This window comes from Guillardia theta (genome assembly GCF_000315625.1).
Source record: "Guillardia theta CCMP2712 unplaced genomic scaffold GUITHscaffold_25, whole genome shotgun sequence".
Lineage (NCBI taxonomy): Eukaryota > Cryptophyceae > Pyrenomonadales > Geminigeraceae > Guillardia > Guillardia theta.
In genome coordinates, this window is record NW_005434649.1 from 219,978 (window position 1) to 242,614 (window position 22,637).

The 22,637-nt window shown below is 52.1% G+C and overlaps 5 protein-coding genes across 5 annotated transcripts; 2 read left to right on the forward strand and 3 right to left on the reverse strand.

The window, feature by feature from the left end:
* Nucleotides 1-80: 80 nt before the first annotated feature.
* On the reverse strand, nucleotides 81-4,611 carry GUITHDRAFT_137345 (hypothetical protein; the record flags this gene model as incomplete). The annotated part of the gene is made up of 13 exons (XM_005834490.1): nucleotides 81-164; nucleotides 445-516; nucleotides 611-691; nucleotides 750-800; nucleotides 867-1,350; nucleotides 1,415-1,452; nucleotides 1,692-1,835; nucleotides 1,883-2,500; nucleotides 2,547-2,620; nucleotides 2,775-3,318; nucleotides 3,367-3,587; nucleotides 3,645-3,791; nucleotides 3,846-4,611. The coding sequence occupies 13 exons, from the start codon at nucleotides 4,609-4,611 to the stop codon at nucleotides 81-83; spliced, it is 3,324 nt and encodes a 1,107-aa protein (XP_005834547.1).
* A 967-nt stretch (nucleotides 4,612-5,578) lies between these two features.
* Nucleotides 5,579-9,435, forward strand: GUITHDRAFT_157598 (hypothetical protein; the record flags this gene model as incomplete). The annotated part of the gene is made up of 23 exons (XM_005834491.1): nucleotides 5,579-5,698; nucleotides 6,157-6,190; nucleotides 6,240-6,296; nucleotides 6,347-6,396; nucleotides 6,447-6,521; nucleotides 6,576-6,647; nucleotides 6,695-6,748; nucleotides 6,797-6,851; nucleotides 6,903-6,931; nucleotides 6,987-7,032; nucleotides 7,082-7,134; nucleotides 7,182-7,234; nucleotides 7,297-7,318; nucleotides 7,365-7,409; nucleotides 7,462-7,539; nucleotides 7,585-7,653; nucleotides 7,701-7,844; nucleotides 7,894-7,962; nucleotides 8,009-8,068; nucleotides 8,116-8,157; nucleotides 8,201-8,272; nucleotides 8,318-8,398; nucleotides 9,412-9,435. 23 exons carry the CDS (start codon nucleotides 5,579-5,581, stop codon nucleotides 9,433-9,435), a joined length of 1,404 nt encoding a protein of 467 aa, XP_005834548.1.
* Nucleotides 9,436-9,905: 470 nt separating this feature from the next.
* GUITHDRAFT_106557 (hypothetical protein) lies at nucleotides 9,906-13,295 on the reverse strand (the record flags this gene model as incomplete). Its single annotated transcript, XM_005834492.1, has 1 exon — nucleotides 9,906-13,295. One exon carries the CDS (start codon nucleotides 13,293-13,295, stop codon nucleotides 9,906-9,908), a length of 3,390 nt encoding a protein of 1,129 aa, XP_005834549.1.
* Nucleotides 13,296-14,596: 1,301 nt separating this feature from the next.
* GUITHDRAFT_137349 (hypothetical protein) lies at nucleotides 14,597-16,751 on the forward strand (the record flags this gene model as incomplete). Its single annotated transcript, XM_005834493.1, has 6 exons — nucleotides 14,597-14,990; nucleotides 15,147-15,307; nucleotides 15,564-15,613; nucleotides 15,664-15,809; nucleotides 16,213-16,493; nucleotides 16,677-16,751. 6 exons carry the CDS (start codon nucleotides 14,597-14,599, stop codon nucleotides 16,749-16,751), a joined length of 1,107 nt encoding a protein of 368 aa, XP_005834550.1.
* Nucleotides 16,752-18,427: 1,676 nt separating this feature from the next.
* GUITHDRAFT_137350 (hypothetical protein) lies at nucleotides 18,428-20,692 on the reverse strand (the record flags this gene model as incomplete). The annotated part of the gene is made up of 15 exons (XM_005834494.1): nucleotides 18,428-18,517; nucleotides 18,564-18,624; nucleotides 18,676-18,836; nucleotides 18,886-18,913; nucleotides 18,963-19,025; nucleotides 19,078-19,187; nucleotides 19,219-19,423; nucleotides 19,476-19,586; nucleotides 19,686-19,834; nucleotides 19,926-20,031; nucleotides 20,081-20,152; nucleotides 20,222-20,291; nucleotides 20,338-20,414; nucleotides 20,483-20,527; nucleotides 20,631-20,692. The coding sequence occupies 15 exons, from the start codon at nucleotides 20,690-20,692 to the stop codon at nucleotides 18,428-18,430; spliced, it is 1,410 nt and encodes a 469-aa protein (XP_005834551.1).
* Nucleotides 20,693-22,637: the final 1,945 nt, after the last annotated feature.

Here is a 22,637-nt window from a genome sequence, read left to right on the forward strand (position 1 = left end):
GAACTGTTTCGGACACGGATAGGAGGAGCGAGTTGTAATCGTGATGTGATGTAGTATACACAACTTTACACAGTGTTGGGTCACGAGGAGCATGGGATCAGACAGATTGCTTGTCCTGGGAGTGACAGAGCGTCGACAAGGTCAGGGTTGAGGTTGAGAATGAGCTGCCGCACAACGTCAGAGGATCAGGTAGACCAGGGACGAGGCAATGGGCAGGAGACGGTAACGACATGGTGAAGCTGGAATCACCAGACATGGGAGAAGAAGGCTGTAGGAGGGGGAGGTAGGAGTTGGTGGTAACAGTGGAGGATGGGAAGGGCAAGACAGACTGGCAGAACCTTGATAGTGGTTTGAAATCGGGTGGCAATTGAGAGCAGAGTGTCGCTATTCTTCGCCTGGGCAAGTTTGACTGACAAGCTTAACGGTCAGGGAGTGTTTTGACACCTCATAGCTCAGGCCGACGTTGATTATCGACTGCACTCCTTGAGTTGACAGCAGGTCCGGATGGAAGATGCGCTGCAAAGTCGTGAGAGAGGGAGGGAGGAGTAAGGAGGGAGGGAGCGAAGCAGGGAACAGAGAGGGGAGACGGGAGGAAGGAATGATAACCAACTTGTGTGTTGGGATCGGAATCGTCGACGGCATTCATCGAGAACAATCGCATCCAGTTCACGTCGATGGAGAAGCTCTTCATCTGCCGGGAACAGCATGCAGGCTGAGTGAGGAGAGGAGCACTAGTTTAACGCCCCTACCTTTGACAGGAGTGTCTCCTCTGGGTTGACACAATACTTGCACTTCTGGATCTGCCAACGAGCTTCACGACAAGTCCACCAGCTGAAGTCCCCGCCCCCCCCGCCGCCTCCACCCACCTCGATTGACAAACACCTCCTGCTAGTCAACAGGTTTCCTCCTTGCGACTTGATCAGCCCCGTGTACTCCCCTGTCCCCACTCCTGCAGCGACCAGGCAGAGGAGGAAGGAGGAGCCTTCGGTTCCCCGAGGTGGAGAGACGTCCAGCTCACCACGAGTGAAGTTCTCAGCTCGGGTGATTGAGAGTTGCATCCATTCCTGCAGCTGCTGGTTGTCCGCCACGAGGATCGTTGCGTTGTACCGCCCAGCCGCGGCAAGGAAGGCGAACTGGGTATGGCAGCCGACGTAGGTCACCACCTGCACCGCCTGTTCTCCCCCAGCTGTTCCAGGCAGCCAGGTCACCTCAGCCGCTGTCACGTGCATATCAACACAGAGGGAGTGGCTGTAGAAGCCTAGGGATGTCGCTCGTCGTCCTCCTCCCGTCAGCTCGCTGCTCTGCAACTTGTTGCACTGGATGCTGTTGTCTTTAGCAATGAAGCAAACCCTGAGCTGCGATTAAGCTCCTCCTCCTCCTCCTCCTCCTCTTCCTCCTCTCGGCTGAGCCCCACCTGAAAACCTTCCCTGACGAGTCCTCCGGTGGCACCCACTATCGTTTCGCAGTGAGATGAATGCATTCACAAAGTACAGAAGAACAGGATTCCGTTGAGGAGAGCAAGCGACAGAGCAAGAGCAAGTTAAGTCAAGAGTTGGGGCAGTTACAACTATCTCTGCTCTGATCATCATGTTTCATAGCAGACTTGGGATCGACAGACTCAACAACAGATCCTTCAGACTCAATCGGGCACAGGCTCGACCAGCTGCCTCTCTGCATCTCACTGTACTCACCGAGAAGCTGCTCCTCACATCCGAGCATCCTGACCCTCCCACCCCAGCTGACGTCGAGCTCAAGTTGTACACACAGGTCGCTGGCGTCAGCCGCGAGTACATTGGGATCCCAGGGTTCTCCATAAGGAGGATGGAAACTTGATCCTGCCGCTGGCAGTCATCCCATCTGTCAAAGTTTGACAAGAACCGACCTCAGTGTTGGGGTCGCGAGCGCGGAGAGTGAAGGATATCTCCTGCCCCACCAGCATGTCCAGCTGCGCGACGCCGACGCCGAAACCGGTGACATCCGAGGTCAAGTAGGGAGACTCTAGAGGGTCTGCTCTGCTGGTCACGAACATGGGAGGCCCCTGGAACTTGATGTTATGGCATCGCAACTCGGAGCTGTTAAGACCCCTCCCCCACACCAGCGCCTGAGCATCATCAGCCGCAGAGCTCCGGAGTTCACCATCTCTCCCCACCTGGTTGTCGGTAGCAAGGAAGCAGACGGTCTGGTCGGACGCGAAAGCCGCGAAGGAAGAGGACGAGTCGGAGTCGAAGAGGAGAGGGGAAGGGAAGCCGTCCTTGTGAGCGACACTCACGTTGAGAAAGAGCGAGCCGAATCTGCACGCGTCCGCGAGGAGGAATGGCTGGGATGAGTTGCAGCTGGAGTTGAGGTGGAGGGTGAGCGGTGACGTGGACACTGTCGGAGAGCCAAACTGGAAGATGGTGGAGATGGATGTGTCAGACAGGAAGCTCATAGTCACGGTATCGCCCATGTCAGGGTCAGAAGCTGAAAACAAGTACATCATCGGGTCGACATTTGACGCGTACTTGTCAAGGGAGTCAGCAGAAAGACTTCTGGATGACAGGTGGTACCTGAGCTGGGCTGGAAGGTAGGTCGGGGGAACCAGGAGACACGTCAGTAGCTGAGCTGCTCTCGATCCAGCAGGCTGACAAAGTTTGACAAGAGGCTCTTTGCGACGCCGACACATGCTCAACTGCCGACTCATTCGAGAAGAACACGATACGCTCGCAGGTGGGGGACTTGGCTGCGAGAAAGGCATTGCTGATGAGGTCGAGCTGGACTATCCTAACAAAACTCACCTGGACTTGTGATCTGCGGCGGTCTCCCGACCACCTCGACGCTGACGCAGGCTGGTGGGCCGTAGCAGCAGGTAGAGCAGGAGCGAGCCTGGAAGCAGAGGGAGAAGCGTTTGCCAATGTCATACTCGACCGGGTAGCTGTGACTCCTCCGACCGCCGAAGATGTGCACCCTCCTGCGTACGAGGTTGGTCTGCCCTGTCTGAACCTCCTCGATGACGTGGCAGTTGGACTCGTTCAACTCGCGCGAGAAAGTCGCATTGATGCACCCTTGGATGGACGCCTGCGAGACGTCTACCTCCACCTGCTCCCCACCTGCAAGGGTCCGCATGTTGTCAACGCACTTTGTGCTCTGAGAGCCCAGGGTATTGGCGTCAGAGAGACCCCACGAGCAGCTCCTGTTCCTTCCCAGCAGACTGCTGACCGAGGAGTCATACGCTGCTGCCCCAAACTCGAATGTGCAAGGAGATCCCACAACGCACTCGATCCTCCTCGGCATCGGCGAGTGCCAAGGGTTCAATCTCACCAGCACAGGAGGGAGATGGCCCTGCAAGCTCAGCAGTCATCGTCGTCAGAAGATGATCGTAGCGCTCACCTGGTTATTCAGCAAACGGATTCCCGTAGAATCCGCAAAGAAATTTGTGATGTCACTGCAGACCCTGAAGACAACTTCCAAGGCCGAAGAAACGCCCAGCACATCTCTGAGCTTCACTCGAAGGAGATAGAGAGAGTTGGCAGGGCCTTGGAGGGGGCCTTGAAGGGTGGCAACTGCTCCTCCTCCGTCCTTGACGTCGTTGGCCTGGAGAGTCCACTCACCTGGAAACAGGAGGCAACGTTACACAGGTGAGATGAAACACTTGTCGGGGGCTCAACCTTCATTCAGAGGAGATGCGACAGGATCGGAGTTGCAGGACAAGATGTTTCCACTGAGAGAGGTCGAGTTGACGTCCCAGACCGTGACCACGTTGTTGCAACTTGATGAACAGCTCCTGGACCTGCTCGCTCCATCCTCATCCACACCTGGGGGAAGGGTTAAGCATTCACACTCCAGAAGATCTCAGGGAGAAGCTTCACCAGGGATTATGAAAGACACTGACTGTGTCTTGTCGCTGAGAGCAGGAATGGTTACAACAGGAAGCATTGCTGAAGACGGAGAATGGTGGTTTGTTGCTGGAAACACGGAGTACTCAATCGCACGCGGGTCATAGTCAGGAAGACACGCTTGGCATCCAATGAGGGAGATCGTTGTTTCAAGAATCACATTGGTGTTGGCGAGATCCACTCTACTGGTTGCGCATGAATCGACAGTCGACGCATCTATGTAAGGAGCAAGGCAGGTCGATGTGACCCCACTGCTGCACCTGATGAACCTCTTGAGCACCGTGCTCTTGACGGATGCTGTCAGTGTTGGCTGCTGGACTCCTTCATAGCTATGGTAGCTCCTTGACACTAGCTGAACAGAGACAAGGGAAACGCCGTTCACTACCGTCTGGCCGACAGCTTGTACTAGGAAGGGCAAGCTCGAAGAGCTTGTTCCATCTCCATAATCAAGCGTGACTCCATTGAGAACAACCTGCTGCCCGGCTGTCGGTGTTCCCCCTATCGCTGTGTCTGTTACCACCATCCTCGCTGTGAGAACGACTTTGCCGAAGTTCCTGGCACACGAGTTTGGAGCGAAACTTCCTTCCCCTCCTGCGACCAGCCCATCACAGGAAGGAGATAACAGCTGAGGTGTGGCTCCAACTCTGTCCCATGTCAGAGAGCCGGAGAGGAACGAGGCTCCTGCCATAGCGGCGCCTGCCCATAAAGCTACCACGAATAACAGTGCATACGCCGCCATAGCTTCATTGGCAAGTATTTGCTTGCTGCCACAGTGATGGCCAAGTTGAGAATGTTGTTATTGAAATATCAAATCTTTGCCATATTTTTCATAAAAGTTTTCCAAGTTTTAGATGTTGGCTCAATCAGTGCTATTTTAATCATCAAACGCCATCCACCCCTCTCTTTCTACTCATTTTCTCCTAACCAGGGGAGGTAGTGAGGACTAACCGTTGATGGCTTGTCATTCTGGTGAAGTGAGGGGTTGGCCTGCTTCACCAATTTTGAGTGAGGGATGGCCCGACTCCACTTGTAAATTCACAGCACCTGGCGGCCATGGCTCTAATGAGGAGGATAATCGCAGGGAACATTCGCATGGCGGGAGCGCTGCGCCCCCTGTCCTCCTCCTCTTCCCGTCTCTCAGCTCCTCAAAGCGTCGTCAGTGCAAGCTCTTCCCACCCATCCATCGTGGGGCTTGCCGTTGGCCCCGCCCGCCCCAGCTGCAGAGGATTGAAGATCCCTTCGTCAACATGCCAAGGGCGGAGAGCGATGAGCTCTACAAGCGAGGAGAAGAAAGATCTCCCTCCCTTGGTGTACGAAGACACCTTCATCAAGGTCTGCGCCCCCCTCTCAGCCCTGATCCCCCAGTGTGACATTGAGGCTCAAGGAAATCCTCCGGAACGTCAGGACCATCGCAATGGTGGGTGCATCTTCCAACTGGAATCGCCCGTCCTACTTCGCTATGAAGTACTTGATGGCAAAAGTAAGAATTCTCCTCTTGTCTCTTCCTGTCTCATCCATCGATCAAGGGATTCCGCGTCATCCCGGTGAACCCAGCCAGCCATGGAAAGAAGATTCTCGGGGAGCATGTCTACAAAGACCTTATAGAGCTCAGCCAGAGTGACATCAAAGTAGATGATTTTTTTCTCTTTCTTTTTCTCTTTATCTCTCTCTTTGTTTGAATTCATCTGACTGCTCGAAAGATCGACATGGTGGATGTTTTCCGAGGGTCGGAGTTTGTTGTGCCCATCGCAGAAGACGCAGTAAAGATCGGGGCAAAAGTCCTCTGGATGCAGTTGGGAGTGAGGAACGAAGAAGCAGCGAAGATTGTCAGTTTCTTCGGACTATAGTTCATGCTCCCTTATGTGCCATGCAGGCCGAGGCAGGAGGGCTGAAAGTTGTCCAAGATCGATGCCCCAAGATTGAATTCAGGTGGAGCTGAGACAGAAGAATGCTGGCAGGGCTCAAGGACCTTTCCTGACTTTCCCATCAGCCGTCTGTTCGGAGAGCTTGGTTGGCATGGCTTCAACTCGGGGGTTATTTCCAGGTGAAGACGCGGCACTGGCGCTCTCTTCTTCTAACTTGCAAGGGGAATAGCAAGAGGCGACCTGTTGGAACCTCAGGCGAAGGCAATGCAGCTGGGGAAGGTACCAAGGAGAAGACTGACGACGAAAAGGTGGGTCGTGCCATCTTCTAGTTTATCTCATCAGTCCAGCTCCTCCCTCCCTTCTCCTCTCCCCCGGCTTTGCTGAGGTTTCGTGGATTCCAGAAACTTCCTGATATCCAGTTCCGCGGCTTCGAAACTCGCGCAATCCATGCTGGTGGGAACAATGACTTCAAGTGAGGGCTCGACTGATGAATCCTACGCAGGTGCTGCTCCAGATCCAACAACGGGTGCAAGAGGGACTCCAATCTATCAGACGACAGGTAAAGAGAGTTTATTACACTGCAACGGCAGTGAACACCGCTTTGTACAGCCTACGTCTTCGATGACGTTGATCACGCTGCATCGCTTTTCAACTTACAGGTTGAGAGACATCTCGTCACTCACTCAATGCTGATGGTCTTTCCGCAAAGACTTTTGGCAACATCTACTCAAGATTGTCGAACCCAACAACATCGGTTCTTGAAGAGCGCATCGCAAACCTCGAGGTGCTGAGAGTTCCGCTCAGAAGCAGTTTAAGATTTGACTTGCTCTTTGGGTAGGGTGGAAGGGGAACTACCTGCACTGCCTCGGGTCACGCTGCTCAGCTCATCGCTCTGTTTCCTCTGATGCAGGTGGACTTTGGTTCCTAGCTCCTGCATCCTCACCCATACCTGTTCAGCCTGGTGACAAGCTGGTGGCGTCGAATAAGTTGTATGGTGGAAGTATCACTCAGGTGTCTACTCAAACTAGGACTTTCCTGAATTCTCACTCTTTGGTGCAGCTCGGCAAGACCATCAAGAAATTCGCCTGGAGCTGCGACTTCGTGGATGTGGACGGTGCCTCATTGACGTCACAGTAGCAACACTCTGTCACTTACATTGGAGCAGATTTTGACAAGGTTCGCCAAGCTGTAAAGGTTTGGCCTGCTCGCCTTTCTAAGCTATGACACCACTGATTCGACTTGCACTTAGGATCCGAAAGTCAAATGCATCTGGGCTGAAAGCTTGGCAAACCCTGGTATCAAGATAGTTGGAGTTTGAATCAAGTATACTCAGCGTTTGTGCAGGCGGTGTGGTCTCAGACATCAGAGCTCTCGCAGACATTGCAAGAGAAGCAGGAGTATGTCAACATCACTCATGTTCGTTACCGTGATAATGCCATGTCAGATTCCTCTCATTATCGACAACACCATGGCGACGCCCTACCTCTGCCGCCCCATGTCAGTGATGCCATGAGATGATACTCGTTGTCAGTCTGAATCTTGCTTTGCTACCCCGACAGCGAACATGGAGCAGATATTGTGGTACGTTCGCTGCTGTTCTGCAGGCGCTCGGGATCACACAGTCCAGGTGCATTCAACTACCAAATTTATTTCTGGCCACGGAAACGCGATGGTCAGCACCTTGATACTCGCTGGGGAGCTCTGAACTGTGGTGGATGATACAGGGAGGGGCGGTTGTGGACTCTGGCAAGTTTGACTGGAGCAAATCACCCGACAAGTTTCCTTCCTTGTCCCATCCTGAGGCAATTGAAGTCTAAGTCAAGTCCTGTCACTAATGGTGCTGGCAGCCCGCCTACCATGGCCTGACCTTCGCTGAGACCTTCGGCGATCTTGCCTACACTCTCTACGGACATGCTGTACACGACATGTCATTCATCTCGACGGAGTCATTCATTCATTTCAGGTTGGTCTGAGGGACCTTGGCCCTTGCATGGCCCCGATCAACGCCTATCTCACCCTTCTTGGAATCGAAACTCTACCGTTGAGGATGGAGCGACACTGCCAGAACGGGCTAGGTGTTGCTGAGTTCCTCACCAAGCATCCGAAGGTCGTACAATGCTAGCTTCGTGTCGGACGCTCTAAGAAGTTCTGTGCAGGTGTCGTGGGTGTCATACGCGACTCTCCCTGATAACAAGTATCTTCCCCTCGCAAAGCGTTACCTACAGGTGAGACACTTGGATGGGGCATGTTGCTTCTTGACGAGGTTGGAAGGGGAAAGGAGGATCCGTCTTCACCTTTGGTCTCAAGGGAGGGTTCGATGCCGGAGTAAAGGTATCGCCTCTCGCGTTGTGAGGGAAACTTGATAGTCTTCCCCTCAGGTGGTAGAGAACTGTCATCTCCTCAGCCATCTTGCAAACTTGGTAACATGACTCGACTTGCTCATCGCGCCTCAACCACGTACAGGGCGACACTCGATCTCTGATTCTCCATCCCGCATCCACCACTCACAGGCAGCTAACTGCCGAGCAGAGGACTGTAAGTGCTCTGAGCCACATGTTGCCTCTGACCTCCTTCTCTCAGGCCGCTGGTGCCGGTGACGACGTTATCAGACTTTCGATTGGACTTGAAACCATCGACGACATCATCGCTGACCTTGATAGAGCTCTTAATACCATCTAATACAGGACTTCTTGCGTTCTACTATCATATCCTCCTTCTGTCGATAGTGTCTAGTTTCTCTTCTACGCTCTTCTCCTCCTCCTGCCCTCCTCCTCATCTTTCTCCTTGTGCCTGTGCTAGCTACAAGCTAGGGAGGACATGAATTCGATCTGACAAAGAAAAAGGTCAAAAAATGAAACCTTCCACCCCCTCTTCTCACCACCCCCTCTTCTTGCCACCCCCTCGTTGTAGACCCGACCCCCCTCGGACTGTGGCATCCCTGATACACCCGACCACGTGATATTATGGCAGTAGTGACTGAGGACCCGTTCTTGAACCAGTTCATGACCCTACCCCCCTTCATACGACTCGGATGACAACCCGGGAGAGATATGCGGGAGAAGAGGAATGGAAGCGCCAGGAGGAAGGGGAGGAGACGCGGAAGGGAACAGAGGGGGAGGGGAGAGAAGTGATTCCTACGAGAGCAGAGGAAGAGAACTGAAGCAGAGGAGGAGAGGAAGAGGATAGGATGGAAGAGGAGAGATCAAGGGGAGCAGCGCAGTAGACTTGATTTTCAGTCAAAAACCCAAGTGGCAACTAACTTTGACGAGATTTGACAAACCGTTTCCTGCATGCTTAGCTTGTGAAGAGAAATCTCACAGTCGTTCAGGAAGTCTCAACCATGCTCAGCTGCTGCGACTGTAGGAAGGACCATCACCGAGACGACCTTTCGAACGAGCGCCTGGGGATTGTGGGGAATGTCATGTCAAACAAGCGATCAAAATGCGGATGCGGTGAACTCCTCTTGTTCTCCCCCCTTGTCCTCATCATCATCCAGGAATCATCTTCGCTGCTGACACTCGAGGGGCGCTGGTGGTGGACGGGCTCGTGCCGGGCGGATCCGCCGAAGCCTCGGGGCTACTCAGGAGGTTTGTCGAGCGACAATGGACGGGAGCTGAACAGACTGCAGGGGGGACGTGCTGGTGGAGGTTGACGGGGTAGAAGTTTACTGCAAGCCTGTTGGACAGGTGAGCCTTTGAGTGTCATCTAGGATGGTCTAGACTTTACTGCTGCCGTCCTTGTCCCCTCCTGCCTCCTCTCCGTTCCTCGCTCACCCTGGTGTACAGGTTGGTCCACTGCTGCTGGGCCCTCCAGGCTCGCGAGTTAGTCTGTGTCTGACGAGGAATGTGGACGGCGAGCAGAAGCGGATCAAGATAGACCTCGACCGCCGTCCTACACAGATTAAGACAGCGCTCGCACTTTACGAAGGAAGAACCGGGAAGTGAAGAAGAATCTTCGTATTTTCTATCAGCGTCTTTCAGGATACATACATGGGATTTTTCAAGCTGGGCTGCACGAATTGCAGTAATGACTTTATAACAAAAGCATTTCTTTCATTCAATCAAATAACTTCTTGTCATACCAACATGACACATTGCGCGTGGACAATCTCTATCCCAGACCGTCCATGTCCTCCCTCACACGCTGTTTTCAGACATTGAGCTGTTCCTCATTTCCTTGATTTCAAGAATGATTTTTTCGATGGCATCGAATCTTGTCGCTTCAATGGCTCCTCTTGCCGCTCTCGCAGCAAATCGTCGATCCTAGCCTGCAGCCTCTGGATCTCCTCAACAAATATCTGCTTCTGCCGATCGCAGGATTCTCGAAACCGTTTATCCTCCTCCTTCATCATCTCGATCTCAGCCTTGTAAGTCTTGACCTCCTGTTTACACGTTTGCAGCTCTTTCAAGCTCCTCGCAAACTCTGCTGCCTCCTCCTCGTTCTTAGCTCGGCTCAAAGACTTGAGGTGCAGGACTTGTTCCTTCAGCTGCGAGTTCTCAGTCTCGACATTCTTGACCATGCTAGCAAGGTACGCGCACTGCTCGCGAAGGAGAACGCTGTCCTCTTGATCAGCATTGAGCTGAACATGAAGGTCGGATATGCAGGTGGATGCTTCTCCTATGGAGATACGGATGAGCTCGCAAACGTTCACAACCTCGAGGATCTGCAACTTGGTGACCTCCTTGTTCTTGCGCATCTTCAGCTCCACTTCCCCGTCCTTCATGGCTGCTTTTGTCAGCTGATACTCGAGCGCTCGCGACAATGCAAGCACGTTCTCCTCAACAGAGGAAATGCTTGCATCCAAGTCCTGAATGTGTAGAACTTGTTCCTCCTTCTCCTCCTCTTGCCCCTTCTCCTCCCCCTCCCCTTCCTGTGTTGCCATTTCCTGATCGTCTTGATGAACTTTCACTTCCTTGTCGTCATTGTCTTCATCTCTGATCTCCTCATCATTTTCGTCCTTGATCTCGTGTTGTTCAAGTTTTGCTTTGTGAATCTCCTTGGTCTCCTTCCCCTCTTGTTCAACATCTCGTTTCTCCCCTCGCTTGCCCGTAAGCTGGTCCTGCTTGAGCATCTCTGCTTCCTGTTTCCGACCATGATGTTTTCTCAATGAAGTTTCGCTCTCCTCCTCCTCCTCTCTTGGACTGAGACCCGAGTTCGTCCATCGGAGACTTGAAATCTTGAGATCCTGATCGCCGGTGACCGGCGAAAGGACACTGGACGAGCTCGGAGTCTCCACGTCAGTCCTTCCTGGGGGAGAAAGGATGCTCTTGTCGACGTTGTCGAGATCGATCTTAGCATTGCAGTGGGAGCAGATGAAGTGGTCGCTGCCACAGGTGGGGCAGTGCGTCACTTCACTGATCTTCTTCCGCAGCGTCGTGTTGGTCGAGCAGAGGTCGTTGTACGAGGTGAGGACCTCCTGCAATGATGTCTTCACCTTCACCCCAGCGAACCTCGGTGGGGGCTTGTTCGGGCTGTGTGATGTGTCTTGCGCCTCGAAGAAGGAAATCAAGTTGAGGATCTTCCCTTGCAAGCTCCTCTTGCTCTTGCTGGGCTGTGTGCTAGAGTCATCAGAGAGCATGGGCTGTGATTGGGTCAGTTGTTGTGGGTGTGTCGGTGCTTGGTTTGCAGGCTTGGGAGTCAACAATAGTCTTCCATATCCATCCTTGTCTTCAGCATCTTCATCGTGTGCGTGAGATCGAGGAGATGCTGCTCTGCCTGCTTTTAGGTGACCCAGTTCTCTCCCTTCGTGGTTGGTATCGACCTGTTTCTCCATCTGATTTTGCTCATCGTCCTCTCCCTGGCTCAGTTCTCGGACTCCTGGTGAAGATTCAAGTTTTTCGTGATCAAGACTATCATCGCCTCTGTTCCTCGAACGTCCCTGAATTGCCTCAATCCCCATTGCCTCCGAGTTTTGTGCACGACTCTCCTGGTCGGCGGCGTTGACCCCCTCTGGGTCAATCTGTCGTTTCTGCTCCTGTTCATCTTCCTCTACTTTTTGGTTCTCGCCTCCACCTTCCTTGAGTTCCTGACCCTCCAATTGCTGTTCGACTGTGTGTTGCGTGTCGTCGACCTCTAAGTGGTTTTCCTCTTTGGTTTCCTCCTCCTCCTCCTCCTCTTCCTCCTCTTCCTCCTCCTCGTCGTCTCCCTCCTCCTGGTCGTCTCCCTCGTCGTCGTCGTCGCCCTCCTCCTCGTCTTCCTCGTCCAGCTTCTGCTCTTGCTCCCTCTCCCCTCCCTCTCCCTCCCCCTCTTCCTCCTTTTGTATGCCTTTCTCTTGCCTTAAATCGTTTCCTTTTCTTTCTAATCCTTCTTGGCATGGATCAACTTGACTGAAGTTGTCTTTTGCAAATTCCGAATCATCTTTCATTTCAATCCATGTCATCTCCTTGTCCTCCAGATCCTCTTGATCTTCTGACTCCGCACTGTCTGCTGTTCTTTCTGTGGACTGCATTCTGTCGCTGTACTTCTCTGATTCATCACTTTCCATCGGAGACTGCTTCACAGGCCCTTCTTGCTCTTGTGCCTCCTGTTCTACTTCCACTTCTCCTTCCCCTTCATCGTCCTCGTCTTCTCCGTTCTGTTCTAGCTGCTCCTGCTCCTGCTCCTGCTCCTGCTCCTGCTCCTGCTCCTGCTCTTGCTGCTCCTGCTTGTGAACATCATCTCCTACTTCCATCACCATTTCCGGATTGTTTCCTTTTGGTTCTCCGAAGGATGTCTCACGATTCTGCCCCACGACTGTGCGCGTGGGAGCATGCTCCTCGTTGTCATTGACCGGCTCATAGCTTTTGCATACCTGACTTGGTTCACTTTGGTCCTCATCTCCATCCTTTCCCATTTCACAAATATCCTCTTCGTCCTCAAAATCCTGCTGCTGGTTTGTGACCTCAACCCCCTCCTCGTTTTCCTTGTGACCCTCCTCCAGCTCCTCATCATCTTCCAGCTGTTCACTGTCATGAGATATTTCTTTTGATTCAGAAAGACACGATGCTTCATTCACACTTTCTTCTCCTTTGTTGTCTGATTTGTCGCGCTCAGTACTTTTTGCATTTTTAAGATCGTTTTGCAGCCCCTTGTTCTCGTTCCTCTCAAGTGCCTTCGCTCCAGGTTCGTGTTCAACTCTTTCGACGGTATCCCTGAACTCATATCTTTCTCCTCCTGTCGCGCTGGTCGGTTCATGTTCCTCTTCGATCATGTTTCCATCGCCAGTCTCTTCAGCGTTCATCTCGCGCCTCCCTTCAGGTTTCAGCTCGGCCTTCCATTCAGCCTTCTTGCCACGTCCGTGTCGGTGTTGATGTTTCTTGCCATATGGTTTCAGCGCAACTTCTTCGTGATCCCCTCCATCATTTTCCTCTTCCTCACAGTGTTCTTGTCCATCGTCGTTCTCGTTATCATCGATGTGAACCAGTATTCCATCAACAGTTGAGCTATCATGCTCGTCCCCGCCCTCCATCGCATGTTCTTCTCCGGCATCAGGACCAGCGCTTTTTCTTCTTGATCTGCCATTCTCTCCCCTCTCCTTCTCTCGCTGCTTCTCCTTTTCGCCTCCTCGTTTCTTGGCCATTGCCGCCTTGTCAATTGGATCACCACTTGGGGATCGGAGACATAAGGGGGTGGGGGTGGTGAATGTTTATTTTAAGCTGGCCCAGTGTTACAAATAGGGTGGTATGATTATTTTTTTAGGGTGGGGTAGTTCGACCTCCCCCCCAATCACCGGTCATTGAGATGGTGGGGTAAGGAGCTACAGTGCAACAAACATTATAGAGGTGGGTAGTTCAAAATTGTGTAGTATGGTACAGGGTAGGGTAAGGGGGAGTAGTGGGGGGGGGGGGTGTTCTCGGAAGGGAGTCGCAATATCTCACAAGGTAGGGTAGTTACATGACCCGACCGTCGAGTACTAGGGGTCCATAAGTAGTAATCTCCATAGGTAAGGTAGGGTGGGGTGTTCTCACAAGTCACTGATTGTTCGGACGATCGGAAGTTTCGGGGGGTAGTTGACCAGAAGTAACGGAGGTCAGGGTGGGTGGGGTCATTGTCATCAGACTCGAATACAACATTTTTTTTGTCAATAACTCGTACACCATATAACTTTTTCATTATGTTTAAAATTAATCTAAAACCTTGTAAAAGTTTAACTGTACCAAGAAAAGCTTACTCAATATCAACGCTCCTACCAGAGTAATTGGGTACAAGTGTACTTATCTACTGCAGTAGTATTTCCGCTGAGGTACTACTGATCCTGACCGGGCCCGGGCACCGGGAGTCACCGGGCCTGATCACTGAGAGTGCTGAACTTCCGAAACTTTGAGACCCTTGTTGTTGCCACGTCGAAGTTTTGATAAAAGTTCTCAAACTTGCCTTTTGTTTGGAAGTTCCCAGGAATCCGCAATTACGTCATGGCGGCGTGGTAAGGGAGGAGCTGGACAGTAGGAGGACGTGGAGAAGTGGAGAGCTGGGAGAAGGAGAAGGAATCGGTAGAGGAGAGGAGAAATGTATATATGCTCTGGGGAAGCACGTGGTGAACGAAAGGATATGAACGTTTCGAGTCAGCGGAGCTGGTGGGAGCAATTTGTTTTGTCGAGGCCAAGTTAGGAAAGCTAGATGGTTCGATGTGGCAAAAGACAGGATCAAGAGACAGTAGGAGAATACAAACTTAGGATGGTTCAATCTCATGTTGTGTGAGTGTGGAGATGGGGTGAGGGATGATGGGAGGGGTATAATTTTATAGTGATGGAAGACTGAATGCATTTTGTAATCCATTTTGTTTTCAACGAAGCAGTGTGATATAGAAACGGGGCGTTCTCTTTGTGGTTTCAATCTCCTTCTCTCTTGAACCACCAGAGCCTTGGTTTGTAATCGAGCAAGATGAAGAAGTCCCTTGACTCCCCAGCTGGAGAGTATGTACAATACGCATTCTGGTTCCCCCTGTTCACAGTATCCTCCGTTGCAATGGTCATCCTCAACAAGTATTGCGCGGCATCTTTCCCACAACCATACAGTCTCCTAGCGTTTCAGAACACAATGACTATCGTTCTCAACCTGATTGGCCTTCAACTCGGAGTGTTCAACATGCGGAGCTTCACAGCACAACAGTTCAAGATGTTCGCGATCCCTTCGGTGCTGTTTGTCGGAATGCTTGTGACGAGCCTCCGTGGGCTACCTCTTGTGTCTGTAGCGACGACTGTTGTTTTCCGAGCTCTCAGCACGTGTGTGGTTGCCTTCGGCGATTTCCTCTTCTTTTCGAAGAAGTTCAATGCAGGTTCGCAACAATGACTGAGTGGTGTACATTACGGACATGATTATAATCTTGTGATGAAGATACTGAAAACGATGAATTGATCATGTAAACTAAGTGCGACGATGAAAATGATGAAGCCGTTTGATGATGAACTCCATGCTGACGTTTCTCTCACAGCGGAGGTCCTCTGCTTGTCCCTGGTGGTGGTTGGCGGTGGCTTATACAGTCTCGGAGATCTGTCGTTTCACCCGACAGGGTATGGGTGGATGTTTGCGAACATGACGATGTTTGTGTCATCGCAGCTGTATGAGAAGTATGCTGTTGTGTGCATGGATCAGGTTGGTCATCGTGGTTCAACGGTAATTGGTACTAATGTTTCCCCCCTCAAAGACTGCAGTCGGCATTTCTTGCGTCCAGAACATTCTCTCTCTGCCTATCTTGATCGTCTTTGGATTTTTTGTGTTGGAGGTGATAAATATCCACTTCATCTGCTGGTTGAGATGATGATGTTTGTGAACAGGAGAGGCCTTTGCAACTTCTCGAAGTTTGTTTTTGGAACCCCATGCTTTGAGAGTTTGATTTTTGTATGAGCAGAAGACCGATACGCTGACGAAGACAGGAATTTTCCTTAGCGGCATCGCGGGGTAATCAGAATGCTATTCCCGTGCTGCTGCATGTCTTGATGAACTTGCAGCTGCGCACTGAGTGTCTGTTACATGAGTTTGGCCAAGTTCGCTTCTGCGACTGCCATCTCACTCACAGGAAATCTGAACAAAGTGAGTCTTTTTGTTGCGGCCTCGATGGAAGAGGTTGAAATCGTAATTCCCGTGTTCATCTCAGGTACTCTCTATCTTCGTCGGGGCTGCTGTCTTTCACAATCCCCTATCCCTCCTTCAGGCAAGTCTCCTTCTTCCCTTCTAGATTGGTGTCACAACCATCTCCTTCGCTCGTCCCCCCCCACACACAGCCCCTCTTCTCTCTCGCCTCTCTCTCTTTTTTTTCGCTCGTATCCCAGGCTCACTGATCTCTAGACTCTCGGCCTGTCGTTGAGCGTGATAGCTACCATGGCGTTCAGTCAAGGAGGAGCCCTGCCCACTGGTGAAGTGAATCTTTTTTTCAATCCACCGTCCTTCTCTTCATCCCTCTCCCTTCCTCTTTCTCTTCTCCCTCTCACTGTCTCCTTCATCATTGCATTGTCCTTCCTGCTGCTGTGTCCGTCCCCTCCTCACTTGTCCCTTCTCAGTGCTGCGAGGAGGAAGGCTCTACCTGTTCATGCTCCTCATGATCGTCTTTGCGGTCAACACGTGGGACATTGGTGGCAAGATCGCCTACCTCGACGTCAAGAAGGAGATCAGGAAGGAGCTTGACTTCCTCCTCCGCAAGTCCGGTGGCATTGGCAAGGGCACGCTGCGACTGTTTGCGGGGCGCAACAGGACGGCAACAGCTGGGCTTGACGAGGACCTCCAGCTTTCGATCTCGATTCGGGGAATGAAGACGAGATCGTTTTCCAGCGAGAAGCAGCAGGTGTCTCCCCCCCCCACCTTCTTCTTCTCCTCCTCCTCTTCCCCATTCGCCACCGCTCTCCCCCCCACAAATTCCGAATGCCCCTCCTCCTGTCTTGGCATCTGCTCTTATCCCCCTCGTCCCCTCTCTTCAGTTCTTGTTCCCCTCTGCTCGCCTCTTCCATGCCCTCTGAAGGCCCCGCAGGAGCTTGCAAGGACGATCTCCCGATTCTTCCAGGCCAAAGACGGAGACGTGGAGCTGAACATCCTCAGCGAGTGATGGCGATCCTACGGCCCCTCTTCCCACCCGCTGACTTGCTCAGCAGGAGCTCATGGAGCCAGGACGACAAGTCGCACCCCCTCTCAGGTCCGATAACTTGAGAGCATGCTGGGCGTCTGACAGGCTTCCTGCCAATAGGAGAGATCAAGCATGAGCTTGAGACGAGGCTGCGGCAAGCGGATGCTGTACGTTGACCGGCGGTTCAAAGGAGGGAGGGTGACCGGGGATTTGGCAGGCTCAGTCCAGCAAGAACGCTACCAAAGTTCCGCCGAGCGAGTCGAAGTAATTACCGTACCCGGTGATAGCCGAGGAGTTGACTATGTTCATTTCGGACTCGGATGCAATGAAGGAATTCATATCGACCGTACGGTCGGACTCTGATTAACTTGATCGAGGATGCTGCCCGGCGCTGAGGGTCCGGGCCCGGCGTGCCAGTCACCGTCAGCTGGCCGCTGGCGCCGGGCTCCGAGTCCGAGGCTGGAACTGCGTGACCACCCGGCACAGTGACTTGTTACCGACGAGCGGCGCCGTGCCTGAGCACTAGGGCCGTGGCACCCTACCCCCTGTCAGACCCCCTGTCCTAGGCCCAACCTACCCCCTTCACTGAAGGATGATTCCACTGGGAGATGTGATGTATCTCGATTTGAAATGGCGTGGGCGAAAAAGGGGGGAGGGGAGGAACAGAGGGAGGTGGGAGGAACAGAGGGAGGTGGCTGGATGTGAGGAGAAGTAAGGGGATGTGAAGGTAGGAGAGGAGCAGGAAGTTGGCGGAAAGAGCGAAGAAAATGGAGAGGGAGAGAGGAAAATATGTTCCATCAAATGTGGAAAAGATTCACTTTCGTCCATGTGGCGAAGGGAAGGAGGGAGGGGGAAAGAAGAGAGGAAGCAAGCAAGGATCAGAGTAGGGAGCAAACAATGGAGGAGGGAGCAAGAACTCGATAAGTTTGAACTCGAGTGTCAGAATGCAGAAGTTTTTTTGTCCGCTGATCATTGGAGAATACCAACTCTAATGTTATTCTTATTCGTTTCCTCAGGATTACTGAGGAGCACAACAAAAGGTTCTCAACAGATTAAAGGCCATCGTCGCAACTTCTTGTTTTCCTTTGCTCTTTTAGCTAATCGACATGGCGTTCACTACCAAGGATGAGGCATATGCAGACCTGTCGGCTCGTCTCTCTCGGTTGCAGCAGTCAGTCTCAAAGCTCTCAGAGAATTTCAATCAGGTCCAGAAGATCCATGACGGCTCGCAGAATCTCGCAGAGTCACTTGCCAAGACCATGCAGGCAGCTTGTCGTCATGCTCCTGAGGAGGGGAGCACTTGAGGGTGAGACTGATGGAGGATTAGGGGAGACAAGATCATGAGCGTGAGATGGGTGGGAACAGCACGAGGAGGTGATGAGCTATGTTCGCATGAGGGTAGGGATAGCTGTTTCTATTTTGAGAGAATGACGAAGATAAAACCAAAAAACCACAAGAGTTTCTTGCGTCGCAGCTAGAAGCCTGATCAAAGTATCCGCGACACAACAACAATCCAACAGATCGCGATATTCTCTTTACTCCTCTCAGATGTCTTGTCAGGTTTGCTCGTTCGAATTGTTGTTTACGAGCAGCAAACTTGTGTTAATATGTTATCCCTCTCCCCCGCCTGCCAGCAATCAATCTCGCTATCCCTTAGGTCAGGCCTTGCTGTCCCCGTGTTCGTTCTTCTCCTCTTTCCCGTGATGCTTCTCGTCCTTGTCCTCCTTCTTCTTCCTGGACTTGTGAGGCTGCAGGAACAGAGTCATGTGCGGGTAGTGGGTGCAGCGTGTTTACCACTCTGGGAAGGGGCAGGTGGATCTCAATGTCTCGCTCTGCTCCTCTCCTCCTCGGGTTCCTGTGCAACGTTCAGGTGGGCGGATCATGGCTGCGGAGGCGATGAGCAGACCTGTTCAGCATGGCAGCGAGCCGAGCAGCCTCTAGCGCATCCCTCTCCTCCTGAGTCAGCTGGGGCTCTTGCTTCACGTCCTCCTCTTTCCTCTCCTTGTCTTTGTCTTCCTTCCGCCTGCGCTCCTCCGACATCTCCTCGCGTTTCGTTTCTTCCTCATCCTGGTTGCTGCCAGGTGAGAAAACATCGCCGAAAATCAATTCAGTGCACCTTCCCGTCCTTGCTGTCCTTTGATTCCCTGTCACAATATCTCAGCGTGCGAACAAAGTCATAAGCAGATCTCTTACTTTTCCGCGTCGTCCCGAGATTTCACCCGCTTCCTCCTGCCATTCGTCGCTTCTTCATCGATCCTGTAGCTCACACCACATCACTCATCCTTTCTCTGACGTCAAGAAGATGCACCTCTTCCCCTTCCTCCGCTTGTCCCCTTCATCGCCCTCATCGTCTTCATCCCCATCTTCTGAAGCATCTCTTTGATTGCTTTCAGGCTGTGGCACCCGAGCTCTTTCAATCTGCATGCCGTCTCGTATCCTCTTCTCTCACCTGCTCTTTCTGACTAGGACGGCCTCGTTTCCTCGTTGACTTGTGGAGAGAAGAACGATCGTTCTCTTCTTGCCCAGACAGGACCGATTCGCTGTCTCCGCCCTTCCCATCATCGCCGCCTACTTTCTTCGTGCTTCCCTTTCCTTCTTGTTTCTCCTCAGCATACCCGAGAGCCACGTCCTCATCATCCCCGACAATCACAAAACTGCATCCGATTAGACCAACTGCCACGTGCTAGGTCAGGAAGATGTACAGACCTGCTTCGCCGGCAATTCGTCGTCTTGTTGGTCTCGTCTAAGGTTATCGTGTACCAACCATGCACAAATCCTGTTGTCTCCCCAGTTTTGACTTCGTCACGTGGAAGCAAACTGTCCAGAACATGGTGTCAGGACATGCCGGCGCATGCAAATTATCGAACAAAATGCCTCAAGAAACAAGACAAGACGACGTCACATGAAATGGAATACCTTCCGCCGTACGTTCTCACTATCCTCACTTTTGTTCCCAAGGGCGGATTGCTGCCATTCTGTGCATGGTGCGAGTTGGAGCTGCTACCATTACATCCCCCCTGGTTGTTTGAGTTGTTTGCTTGTAACAATCTGAAACCATCGACCATCTGCTCAAAACTTCAGCAACTGTCGAACAGCAACCAGACTTCATAGATCGAACATAACAGGGAATCAAAGTAAGCAAATTTAGCCACTCACCCCGTGTTGCACGAAGTGTGGATCGTTCAGAAACCTCTTGTTTCCTTGGGTGAAAGGATCAACGTACATCTGACTTGATGTCGGAGGCCCGCTCTGATCCGCACATCTGCTCACGCAGGATCAACCACTCGCCCCCCGCCGTTATCTATTCATACCTTGCGAACTGCATCGGGTTGTAGCAAACTTTGTGGCCGTCCTCCATGAACACAGCATACCAGCCTTTGCCTCTGCGAGCAAGGAGAGCAGCACAGATCATGATCGAGTCGACCCCTCATCGTCAACCAGCTGATCCTCACCTGTACTCCACCAGACGGCCCACGTGGTTCAGGTACATGTCTCCGTCTTCGGTGATCACAACTCGCGTCCCTGATTAGCTTCAGCGACGGAGGGAAGAGCGAACAGCCTAGGTCACCTATAGGCCAGCATGCCTTGTCCTTGCTGCTATCCTGCTTGTCGTAGGGAGTTCGGATGGTGTTTGTCATGCGGTCCCTGCGGCAAGTCAGAGGAATCTTCCTCCCCCCTCAGGCCTCCGGCATTGCCTGTTCCATAGCTTCAACTTGAGCCTGTAGAAGAGATCCGAGCCTTCGGACTCGTCGAAACTCCTGCAGGGAGGCAGAAAAGGTCAGTGTAGGGCACAGAGACGTACTGGAAGCATGCCTCCGCTGCTGCGGCAATCGAATGTCCTCGTCCTCGCTGTCAGAATACCGCTTGACTTCGGCTGGAAAAGTCCTCAGTCCATTCATCCAAACACCAGAGCAGAGCACCATGGACTTCACTAGTATGCCCCATTGCTATGTTGGTCCTTCAACTCCCGACTTAGCTTGTCGTCAGGTCATGCGCATGCACGTCTGAAAACAAACTGTTACACAAGGATGAAGCGGAAACAAATGCGCTGGCGGGCAGCAGCAACTCCTCCGCGTCCTCTCCTTGTCCTCTTTCCTCCCCCACCCCATCCTGGGATATGCTTGCTAGAGAGCAGCGCGAACAACCGGCGAGCATCTTCCGGCACGCGACAATGAACGTGGCTGTCATCATCAAGTTTACCCCTCGCTCTCAAACATGCTGGCAGCACCGCCCATTCGAGCATGTCGATAGCATCCCTATCTTCCTTCCTTTCCCTCCTCTCCCTCTCCCTCTCCCTCTCCCTCTCCTCTCGCTTCTCCTTCGTACACACGCCCTCCCCCCTCTTCGGTTACTGCCCCAGCATTTTATTGTCGTCGATTGAGTAAAATATTCTGAAGAGACCACCCCCACTGATAATTTGAGCTCTGTACCCCTTCACTTGATGATGGGAAGCAGGGTACTCATGTTACCCCCCTTTTTCTGATTAAAAGGAGGGGTGTGTTAAACAGTGCTATTCAGTACCCATTATTTCACGGAGGAACACAGGGGTGTACTTGGTACCCCTACCAAACTAGTTCCAAAGAGGGGACATAAGGCAGAGAAGAGAAGAGGTCAGGGCCTCGTCCTCGACGGCAGGGGTGGGACTTGTGTAAGGGGGGGTGGGGGTTGGAATTCAGAAGGTTCAATATAGGGTAGTACTTTTTCAAAGGGGTACTGATCTTCGGTACCGGGTACTTTCAATGAAATTACCTTTGAAAAAAAAGGGTAACTACAATTTCGGTACGGGTGCAATAATGTAGCGTAGGGTTCATACCTAAAGGGTAGGGTAGTACTGGTCTGCAACGGGGTGTGCGGATTTTTTACTGCGGGGGAATTTTTAGGGGTGGGTGAAGTGGTTTTGAGGGGTGGGGGTAATTGTTTTGTAGGTTGCATTTTTGATCACCCCTTGCTTTTCGACACTTTTGAAGTCACTGTACCGGTCATGAGCATCTTAGGGGGGGTGGACGATGGAAGCGGAGGGGTAGGTAGTCCCACTTCAGGGGTGAGGGAAGTGATGGCCGCTTGTACCTTGTGATTTAGGAAGGTAGGGTACGGAATTACCATGGGTGGGGGCACTACAAGACCGGGTCCTGGCACATCAAGTACGCTGGATTACATAGGGGTTAGGGGTAGAGATCATGAGGATGCAATTCATGGGTAGGGTGGTTTTTGTGGGCGCGGCTATGGTTGGGAGTGGCGGAGAGGACGGAGGATGAGCGGGATGATGCAGAGGGGAGGACGATCTCAGGAGGTCAAGATATCACATGTCACACCAGATCATCTTGTCGTTAGGAGAGGGCTCCAGCGAAGCTTTACAAGTAGCCCAGATTGATGGTTTGAAAGCGTAATGAAGGTTGTTAGCATAGCTTACATGTTGGTTTGGTCAAGCAACGCTAGGTTTCTTTGGATTTGAAGTTGTCGAATAAGTCTCATGTGTCTAGTCATTAGCTCGATCTTGATTTTGATGTCATTATGGGTCAGAGTTGAGACAGAATGAGCCCTTCCGCACGCTCTTGTAAACCGTGTTGATGACTGTGAATGCGACGGGTTAGGAATGAGTAAATGATCTTGATATCACGTTTCGTTGCGCCCTCTTGAAGTTCCCTCGTGATATGTATGGAGGAGATGCACTACTGTTGTCTCGAAAAAAGAGCTGCATGTTTTAGAGCATGTGGGTATTACGTGTTTAATTGCCAGTGCTGCCCAAGCGGAACTGGCCCGAAGTCGCGTTTTCTGGAGTCATTATGAAATCTTGCAAGATTCCCAAGAGCTTTAAGCCGATTCTGAGCTTCTTGCAGGCTGCTGGAACTTTGTCCTTATCATTCCATA